Source organism: Bemisia tabaci, chromosome 2 (genome assembly GCF_918797505.1).
Source record: "Bemisia tabaci chromosome 2, PGI_BMITA_v3".
In the NCBI taxonomy this organism is placed as follows: domain Eukaryota; kingdom Metazoa; phylum Arthropoda; class Insecta; order Hemiptera; family Aleyrodidae; genus Bemisia; species Bemisia tabaci.
Genome location: NC_092794.1, coordinates 13,396,823 through 13,408,125, shown reverse-complemented (window position 1 = coordinate 13,408,125; position 11,303 = coordinate 13,396,823). Strand labels below are relative to the sequence as shown.

The window sequence follows — 11,303 nt, the reverse complement described above, 5'->3', positions numbered from 1 at the left end:
TCTCCATTTTTCGAAGCAGGGATTGGCCGAATGGACTGAAACTTCCGCTCGTCGTCGTCGGTGCCTTTATCTCGGAGCTCTCGAAAACGCGGAAAATGAAGTGAAGTCCTTGTGTTTTTCGCGAAGTGTGTCAAGTGTTTTGACGGTCGGACTCGCGAGTGCTCGTCAGAGGTGGCTCGATAAGGCGCCACCACGAACAGTGAACACATTAGCGATCTCGCCAGTGCCAATGAGTTGAGCTAACCCCGGTCGGGCGGTAAATTTTACGCGAGTCGAACCCCCTTGAGCCCCATCCCCCCTCCTCCGCCCCCTCGGTCAGCGACGATGCACGCCGAAGAGGAGGATTGTGAGTACGAAGTGACGGTGAACCGATATGGGAGCATCATCGATATTCGACCCATCAACCTCAGGTAAGCGTGAGGAGTTTCCCGGGGAAGTCGGTTGCTGGAAATGGGAATGGGAAATTTCCCGGGAATCATCGCAGTGCTGCCATTTTATTTTACTGAAGATTCCGGTATTAGTTGCGATTGCTTAAAGTTCTGCGAAAAATTCTGATTTTTTTTCAGAAGTTCCGGGAAAAAATTCCGGAGTACGCCCGGATTTTGTTCCAAAGATCGGCAAGTTTGATAAAAAAAAATCGGTCGAAATGACGAAGTGCCCTGAAATTTCGTCAAAACTCAAAAAAAAAAAGTTCCGAACCAGAAATTTCTAAGATTCCGGGAAAAGTTCCGATTATTTGAAAAGTTTCGAAATTCGGAACTAATTCCGAGAAATGGCAGCACTGAATCATCGTGTAAGTTCTTGAAAATGTTCCCGGTGGCCTCCTGAAAAAAAAAAAAGTTGCTTGGATCTAGAGGAGGGGTGCAGAAACTTCCGTAGGGGGAACCCATGTGAGGACGAGAAAAATGGGGGAACCCTGTGGAAAATAGAGGGGTTTTTTCCTCTTCTTTTTTCCCCCCTTTTGCAAGGTGGGGAACGAAACATTCAAGCGTGCTGTGTTTAGGGTACAAAACCGTTGATCGCGTGTCTTTAGGTGTCGGGCAGAATTCTGCGAAAACTTTGAAATGGGAACCTAAATTTATTTTGGGAGAACTCATGGAAGTTTCTACACTCCTGCAGATCTAGGGTCCAAACTCTAAAAACTTTGACAAGAAAAAATATACTCTTGATTCAATCGGACTTTTGCTTGAACCAAAAAGATTCACTTAAATTAAGAAGCTTGACTCTCGATTCAACCCAAATCCGATTTAATCAAGGATATTTTTTCTTGTCCATGTTTTTTTAAGAGTCTGGACTCAAGATCCAAGCTACTTTCTTCCAGTGCTCGCTTTGTGTAGGTGATTGGCGTGTATGTGTGGGTTTGCGTGTAAGGGTGCATGAGTTTGATTTTCTCTCCACATTTATTGGAGGAAATAGATTTTAGCCCGGGAATGCCCGGAAAAAGGAAGCTCGGAAGCACTTACAGAGATCCCGTGATAAGCATGCATCTTTCCATGTCGACGTGTTAGATGTGGAAATTATTTAAACACCCTAAACGCCAAGGGCGCGGCGTGGAAGTGAGAAGTCTAAAACTGTGAAGGATGCAACCTTGATTTGTGAGGGGGGGGGGGGGGCAGGGAGGGACACGGGACACCCCTGTCTCGGAAGGATTCAGCACTCTTCCCCTCGAAGGTATTACGGTAATATTATAAAATACTCCTCTCAGGGACTGGACATGCAACCCGCACCAACCAATGCAGGCCCCCGCGGGAATAATTGAAAAACATTCTTTACTCCTTTATTTTTATTTTATTATTATTATCGTGTTCCTGAAATTTCAGAAATACATGTAGGAACTTTTAGTTGAAATGGCGCCCTTTTTCACAAAGTTTAGGGCAAGTTTTTTAATGACTTAATGTGGAAGTACAAAGATGACAAATCGTCACATTCCGGCCAAAGTATCACAAGCGCCATGCGAGGTTTAAAAATGTCCGCCGCCATTTTATTTTCTTACAGAGAAATTTTTGGTTGAATTAGTTCCAAAATTGCACTGAATTTTATTGGCAGCACAAAGAAAATTCGGTGAAATTTTCGGACAGCTTCGTTGAAAAATTTCTCTGTAAAAAAATAAAACGGCGGCGGAAATTTTCACACCTCGCATGGCACTTGTGATACTTTAGCCGGAATGTGACGAATTCTTGTCGACTGTGGAAACTTTCGTCCCGCGCAGATACGTGCAAAACCGGCCAGCGAAAAACGATGATTTTCCCAGCATCGCTGTATTCAGTAGTAGCGAGCAATTGAATGTGTCAATCACAATGTGTCGCGCCGATTTGCGATTTTTTATATGCGATGTTCGGGACGTGACAAATGACAGCATTATTACTGACCGCGAGCTCAAACCGCGCGGACAAGCCGCGACGCGACGCGCGTCAAGACGAAATGCTATCTAAACGATACTTACAATCGATAAGTAGTGGCTTCAAACCAGCCGTTCGCTAATCCAACGGTATGAAAACATTTGTACTGCCGTGCTAAGGAAAAACGCCGTATGAGCATCCCAGAGTTGCCAAATTTCCTTCGATTGAGGAAAATTATGAATATTTTTCCGAGAAATTGTCAAGAACTTTAAGCCCTGCATAAACGATCAAATTTCGAACAATTCCGATCAAAGTAACATGCTAATGACTGGTGGTCACCATCTACCATCAAATTTTGACGGGCCGCACTTTTTTGTTCAAAGTAAGATCAAACGGAGTGCCACCATTCATCATTTCCTGCCACAGGAAACATTCTGCCAAGTTTTCATTTTAAAATGAAGCAAATTAATAATGAGTTTAAGACTGATGACTCCCGACACTTTGATGCTACTTTGATCGAATTGGTTCGGGAATTTGATCGTCTATCGAGGCCTTTAGGTAAAATTGCGAACAAAATTATCTGAAAAGTTGGAAGAAAAATATTTACAAATTTTCCCGAAAATTCGTGATTTTTCCAACGAAATTTGGCAACGCCTGAAGGTTCATACGGCGTTTTTCCTCAGCACGGCAGCGTATACACAAGCGCCAGATGGGGGTACCCTCCTGGAGCTTCGTACGCTCCAAGTTCAGCTGTGTCGCTGCTCGCAAGTTGGTATCGCCATTTTTCCTTCACTTAAATCCATTATAAACAAACAATTCTATGCAAGGCAGCCCACTTCGATAAATGTCCATTGTTTAAACAAGAAAAATACGCTAAAAAATGAGGCCCGAACTGAACGAGGTAGTAAAATTGTGATGTCCGCGCTGTTTTGCGGGCAAAGCAAGGCCAGAAAGTTCAACAATTTCATTCGAGTCAAACATTTTTGAGCTCTAATGTTCGGCTCCATCGATGTCTCTAATGTTGAGCTCTATTGTTCAAATGGATCGCGTTTACCAGAGGAAACCCAGCTATGCAACAGTGTTTTGTAAATCGCGCATCTTCATCTTTATCTTAAAAACAAAAGGAGAAAAAGCCTAGAATGGTAGTAGCAGGTTGTTTTTGCTTTTCATGACAAAATTGAAAATATTAATGTAATAATTGGCCGAATGATGGATTTCTATTTAGTATTTTTTAAAATGAAAAAGGAGTTGCACGAGTTTGAAAACATCGTAATCGAACTGGTTCTCATCCGTCCAAATTCTGATCAGCGCATCGTGTCGGTCTTTTTGCGGAATTCCAGCAGGCTGCAAATACTTTCGGAGGCCTAGTACGATTTGCACCCCCCTCCCCCCGGTGGGTGTTGAAAACAGGCTGTCCAGCAGAGGTGCACAAAATGCTCCATGAAATCACATATTGCACAGGGAAAGTAATGGCGCTTCCCTTCTTTCTGAAATGAGTCACCAACAGTGGTTTCCCATTGCATTGCTGAAAAATTGTCTTGTTTTCTCGGTGTAATCGATCTTGTTTTCTCTCTTTGTTTCAGGGCATATGAGATGCCTCAAGTCTCAACAAGTCCTCAGGGGCAATGGAGTCATGGTCTCAGCTCCCTCCTGGCTTCACTGGGTTGCACTTTGGGGATTTTCAATATCAGTCGTTTCGCTATCCTCAGCGTCCATTTTGGTGGTAAGTTGAATGGAGAATTTGCACGCAAATTTGTATTGCTTCATCTGAGAGAGCTTAAAGACCTGATTTCGCAGTATTTTGTGTAATTTTTTTCTGATATGGGAAATAGTATAAAAATAGCTTTAAAAATGAGGAAATGCACCGCCTAGTGACGTCTTCTGACGGCTTCTCTCATTGAAACACATATATTCCAGCAGAGTAGATTATTTTGTCATGTCTTCTCCATTAATTGCTCAATTTTTGAATCAAGGGTATCCTCGTATTCAGTTCACTAAGTAGTTTCCCCCTAAACACGCAAACTCATCAAATTTCAGACACTCGCAAATGCTCCATTTGTAATCATTCCGTCTTTATCGCATTTTTTTGGCCGAAAAACAGTTCTGTCGTTCTTAGGAAGAACGCCGCACTAACCTTTGTACGTTGCCAAATTTCCTTTGCTAGAACACACATTTTCAGGAAAACTTGTGAATATTTCCCATCCAATTTTCCAGAGAATTCTCTTCGCAATGTGATCTGAAGTATCTGAAAAGTTGAAGCAGAAATATCCATACTTTTTCTCAAAAATCAATATTTTTAGAAGGGAAATTTGGCAACGTGCGAATGTTGATAAGGTATTTTCCCTCAATATGGCAGTATTAGACTGCGACACTTACATACTGATTTGGCGCGCGATCGCGTAAACGCGCTTTAGGCGGATTAACTTGAGTCGGCGAAAACGTAGAACTCGATTCATTTTAATTTCTCAGCTTGGATACAGGCCTGGCCTGGCAGCCTCCAGCAGGACGGTTTTTAACCAGTCGTGGATAATGATTTCCCCCGCCCGGCGTCAAACCGGGGGTCCTTGGCCATGACTCCTCGTCGCCCTAGCTCCTGACATAAGGACGTAACTCCACTTCGCAATGAGCCCTGCTGCCCATACAACTCAATGCTTCTCCGAGCTTATCACGATAAGTGCTTACGCCCTTTTGTCAGGCGGGCGAAGTCTTGACACGCTTCGCGAGTCGGGTTTTTCTTCTACCGTCTCTCGCTACTTCATTCATCGAAAGAAGAAAATCAGTCGAGTTCAATTGAGGACTTCGTAGAGCCACATTCAAAAATGTTTTTACGCATCTTTGTTCTTACCAGCTTGAGCGCTGAATCACTCCGAACGGAGGAAAAAAACTTGGTTGCCGGATCCGGAACACTGAAGTTTTTCGGTCCAGGTAACCGGAATATTCGATATTAGGAACCGAACTCAAAATGGAATTTTTCGGTTAAGATTAGGAGTCTCAGTTAGGCCAATAAAAATAGTGGCTACGTAATCAAAGTTAATTCCTGCGACTGAAAACTTCGATCATCTTTACCGAAAGCTTTGGCGGTCCGTATAAACTGATTTTTTTCGTGCAATTGGTGTTCATGGAGAAATGCTGAACATACTCGCGTCATAATTATTAGACGTTTGACGATAGCGGACTTATCTGGAGATCATCAGAGTCATGAGAAGAGGCCCGGTAAATAGCTAACAAAATTAGATAATATTTTGCAATTAGGAAAACTTTAATTCCTGGCCCATTGTAGAAACAACGTATGTGCCATCAGTCTCCCTGTGCAAATAGGTGATTTTGTGGATGAGTCAGAAATAGTAGTTCCTGATTGCAAAAAACAGTCCAATCGACAAGAAGTACAAATGCGTTGCACGAGAGCCTAAAGTATATAGCAATATAACTTTTGAGTTCCGATTTGAATGAAATCTTTGGAAGTATGTGATTCGGTTAATACTTCCGTTCGTGTTCTTTAAAATGGATTCATGTTGAGAATAGTTCCAAGCCTATTTTCGTTCTAAATCGGGTGAAGTGGAACTCCAAGATATTAAAGTGCGCATGTAAAAACTTTGGGATCTCTGGTTTTTTTGGGGTGCCGATAGGATCCAAGACCTCAGATACGACAAAGTCCAAGCAAATTGGTAACGGATTTAGTTGCAGTGTACGCCTCAGATATCATTAGTATTGCGAAATTAAAATATTTATTTTGATCAGACTGGTTGCGCTTTATTAAAGTTCTACTCCACCCAATCCTTAATGAAAATACGCTTCATGTGTCGATTTTATTTGCGCTGCACTGACGGTTTCCACGCCTAATTTTTCGTTTAGATGATTCTTACTGGGACTTCGTGATAACATTGTACATTTATCCTTCAATAAAGATAATATCAAGAATCATTCAAATTTCCGACTTTTCGGGAAGTGCATTCCAGTTTCGGAGTCATGCTTAAATAGACTGCATTTTGCAATTTGGAACTATAAATTCTGGCTCCTCTGGAAAAACACCAATGTGCATAGGGAAACTAATGGCACATACGTTGTTTTCAAATCGGGCTGGAATTTATAGTTCCAAATTGCAAAATGTAGTCCAAATAATGCAAAGCTACATTGGGAGGGCGGGAAGGCCTTTGTAGCCGGCTAAAGTTGTTGAAAAATTGAACATTTTGCGTCACGTAATTTAGATACAACTCCTCAGGTATCGAAGGGGAGACCTAAAAAAACCTTCACGGTATCTTCACCGTAAAAAATACTTACAGTCTGAACACCTGGGCACGGGACCGTAAAAACGCAAGAACCTCCTACGAAAATCCTCCCGAAAAAGCCTCGAATTATGAATCGAGAGCGAAAGGCAGATTAGAAGAATAAAAAATGAAGCTAATCGGTCTGGTAGTTTTGCATGCGCACACCTTCGATACTTATTCAGGTGGGCATCATCTGAAGATTTGACCCTGACATTACGTTATCTGTAATAATGACACTATTGCGTGGCGCGCACGCGTTGCGCCTTGTCTTAGAAACCCCATGCCGATTTTGGGCCACTTGCCGGTGTTGACAGATTTGATGAAGATTTTAGGCGAATTTTTTAGATCGAATGTGATCACAATCAGTCGTACGCGTAGATGATGCAGAGATATCTAGAGTCCCTTTATACTGAGAGTCAAGACAATTTGAATCCATTTCTGATTGGTTCCCGTATTTTAGGCCTCCACAGTGTCACAAACGGGAATAAAGATTACATTTTCACCAATTGCAAAGATTATAATCTGGAATGGACCAGGGAATTACGGGTTCGGCAAGGAACAAACGGAATGAGAGGAGGAACGGAGAAAGGCATTTGAGAATGGGCCGATCAAAGATTACGAAAAACGCTCAATTTCTGTAATCTTTATTCCCGTTTGTGACATCCATGAGCCGAATTGTCTTGACTCTCAGTATAAAGGGACTCTAGAGATATCGTGAGATACAAAGCCGTCATACGCCAGTTTTTGTATAATATTGTTTTATTTTTGAAAAATGTTCTCATTATGCGGAACTTAGTTGGAATCAACTTAGAACCCGCCTCCGTGCCTAGTAATAATTGAACGTATTTCTGTCAAACGGAACTATGTGCATTATGACTTGAGCCCTGTTATGCATATATTCTTATGGGTTTCAGGGCTCATGTCTTAATGCACATAGTTCTGTTTGGTAGAAATACGTCCAATTATCGATCAGGCTCTGGTATAGCATTCTAGTTCCATAGAAGCAACCCAGGGTCCGGTTTCCGGTTTTTTTGGTTCCGATTCCACTGAAACATTTTTGGTCCCAGGATTCTGAGTGCCGGGCTCCACTTCGGTTCGTGTCCTCAACTTTTCCCTTCCTCGACTTTCGGTGAACTTATTTTTTTAAATTTACAGACAAACATGGAACATGGTGTTTTGGGGCTATGTATTTGCTCACTATCTTTGCATGGAGATTTTGTCTTGATGTAGAGGTGGATAGCGTGGGATATCCCCTCCATTTTGGCCTCAACTTGAAAGCTTTTTTTTTGAGCTTGGGAGTTGATTTCAGAGAAAACCAGTGGCACCATCGTGTTTCTCGCGAACTTTTACATGTGAATCGATAGTCAAATGGCAAATTCCTCACACATGCAACGTCTCCATTCATCACATCCCCGCAGCACTATTTTTGCCGGCCAAAAATGCAGTCCATACATACGAACCTCTTTACTCCGGCGCATGCATAAAGAAACTGTGTTTCAACAGCAGCAGGCTGATTGTTGAAATTGATAGACAAAGCTATAGACGAAGAAGACAAAAAGGGCATTGAGGATCCTTTTGGTGGAAGCGGGTGGTTGCAATGGACAAAGAAGGTAGATAATAAACTAATTAACGGCAACCCACGTACGAGAGACTCTAAAGTTAATCCATCATGTTCTCCCTTACTAGTCTATAGGGAATCAACAATTTCAACCAATAGGATCGCTCCATGCTCCCTATGTCTTCTTTATTGTCTTTAGCTTTGTCCACAGACAAGCGACTCAACCGGAATCCGAATCTGTCAGATAGAATCGCGATAGGCATGTATGCGCCGAGAGCCACGAAGGAGGAAGAAGATGCGCCCCCCCCCCCCCCTTTCCCGTTTCAAGCACGCGAATTTCGTTGTAAGGTTACACATGTACGTATGAATATTTATATTTCGGTAGGCTTTTGCTTACACGGTGTAAATTAGTTAACTCCGCAAATTTCCTGATAACCACCATTGTTCTCGAGGCTCTTCGTGGTAAATGGATCGTATTCGATACATCGAACAGGTGAGATCGTATCGATATCGATTGGTTCAACATGTAAACATAGCCTCTAAAGTGAATTGAGTCAGCCGAGGGTGCGGGTTTTTTGTGATAGATTTTTGAATCTTATGAGTACCAAATGGCAATGAAAGGTGAAATCGTTACGAAGTTTCTCATTTTCAGCTAATTCAGTTTAAACCCTAAAATTTCTGTTTGAGGTTATTTCTATCGTTTTGAACCAAACGATACATCGAACTACTATTGAATACGATATGCTCTCATTTTGTAAGATGGTGGAGAATGCAGGGGTTGTAGAAGTGGGAGAAAGAGAGGATGACCACTGACCAGGAGATTTGATCTGATGTTTCTTAAACGATAAGTGGCGATTCAGTGGCGATTCTCAGAGTTGGCAGCTCTGTTTTTTCTTCATTTAAACAGTAAAATAATCGATTTTAAAGACAAGGCTGTCTCGCTCTAAATAGATGCTTTTGATGGATTTAAATGGAGGGAGGAAGTTCTGCCAACTCGCGAAAATTGCCACTGAGGAGTGGAAGTTTGGTAAATTCTGAGCAGGATCACGTAACATTAGGCGTCGCTAAAATGGAGATGTTGCATGTGTGAGGAATTTGCGATTTGACTATTGATTATTATGTAAAAGTTCGCGAGAAACACGATGAAGCCACTGGTTTTCTCTGAAATTAACTCCCAAGCTCAAAAAAAGCTCTCAAGTTGAGGCTAAAATGGAGGGGATATTCCACGCTGTCCTGAGAGTCCCCCTCTACATGAAGACGAACTCTATGCAAAGATAAGGAGCAAATACATTGACAGGGCTGCCACTTAATTTGGGGACTCTAAAACTTAAAACACGACAACCCTGCTAATGTGTTTGCTCCCTATCTTTGCACGGAGAGTCTATCTTGATGTAGAGGTGGACTCTCGGGATAGCGTGGAATATCCCCTCCATTTTGAGAGTCTATACCAGAGTATATCCTTTTTCTAGTCTATACCAACTGTAAATATACGATGACCTCAAACAATGAAACCTAAAATACCAATGCTTAATATACCATAAATGAAGGTGTTGCATGTGTGAGGAATTTGCGATTTGACCATTGATTCTTATGTAAAAGTTCGCGAGAAACACGATGGTACCATTGGTTTTCTCTGAAATCAACTCCCAAGCTCAAAAAAAGCTCTCAAGTTGAGGCCAAAATGGAGGGGACATCCCACCCTACCCTGAGAGTCCACCTCTACATCAAAACAAACTCTCCATGCAATAGGGAGCAAATACATTAGCAGGGTTGCCACTTTATTTGGGGACTCCAAAACTGAAAACACGGCAACCCTGCTAATGTATTTGCTCCCTATCTTTGCATGGAGAGTTTGTCTTGATGTAGACGTGGACTCTCAGGGTAGGGTGGGATATTCCCTCCATTTTGGCCTCAACTTGAGAGCTTTTTTTGAGCTTGGGAGTTGATTTCAGAGAAAACCAGTGGCTTCATCGTGTTTCTCGCGAACTTTTACATAGGAATCATTATTCAAATCGCAAATTCCTCACACATGCAACGTCTCCATTGTACAACCGATCCTACGATGAATTGGGAATGTAGTAGTTGGAGTACAACAATTTTCGTCCTAAAACGGATTAAAGTATAGAGAAACATTTTTGCGAAGCAAACGTTACACATGAACCTATCCTTAAATCGCAAATTCCTGACTCATGCAAGACCTCTTGTGTCTTTGTTTCTTACAGTACAGCAAAATACCTAGGTTTCTTAGCAAATAGCGTTCAAATCTTAGCTTTCGTAACAAAAGTCTCGCTTTCAAAGGTACAGCCAAGTACTATTCAAGATTTTTACCATTTTTCTTTTTACAATTTTATCCAACTGAGGAAAGCTGAGTTTCAGCCAAAACGTTTTGGTTTTATTCGTGAAAATTAGCCTTGTTACCCGCTTTTTAAACTGTTTTATCATTAAACAAACATTTTTGGACAAGTAGCATCTGAAATATTTATATTTATGGTAAAACTTAAAATTAAAATAAAAAAAGTTCAATACAAACCACGATGCTATTCATTTTTATGTAAGTAATTTAATTATACATACAAATGAATAGCATCGTGGTTTGTCTTGAACTTATTTTTATTTTAATTTTAAGTTTTACCATAAATATAAATGTTTTATTATTTTACATTTTGTCACGGGCTGCGGAGCATCAATCGTATCTAATTTCTTAGCCAAGCAGCCTTCTTTTGCGATCATAAATGAGTATTCCCACGAAGGCAGTACGCCATTGGAAAAAGATGAGTACTCTAGATGAACGGCGAAAGTACTGCTATGTTAGCCTATAATAGCTATTGGGGAAAAAAGAATGAAGTACTCTCAAGAGTAGACACGGGCGAATAGTACATAGCTCTCGTTTCGACTTGTGATGCAACAAAGACATGAACAGTATACCGCGTGCAGCCGCATTCAAATTAAATTCTCGCGAACACATCGCAATTTTTTCTTTTCTTCTCTTCTCTTTTCTCGTCGGCGCCTACGTCTCCGATTCGAGCGCCGAGAATAATTTTTTTCACCTTCCGTCGGATTAATGGGTTGAGTCGCTTGAGACAAATGATCCAACGCCATTGATCAACTTCTCTATCGGATCTTCGGCAGAGGAGTTGGCGC

At 41.6% G+C, this 11,303-nt stretch overlaps 1 protein-coding gene across 1 annotated transcript in view; it reads left to right on the top strand.

The window, feature by feature from the left end:
- Positions 1 to 6: 6 nt before the first annotated feature.
- The window catches only part of LOC109033746 (sodium-dependent transporter bedraggled), a 36,860-nt gene continuing 25,563 nt past the window's right edge, over positions 7 to 11,303 (top strand). Inside the window, 2 exon segments of the mRNA XM_072296719.1 lie at positions 7 to 410; positions 3,923 to 4,062. Coding sequence (XP_072152820.1) covers positions 325 to 410; positions 3,923 to 4,062 — 226 coding nt within the window. The 5' untranslated portion in view covers positions 7 to 324.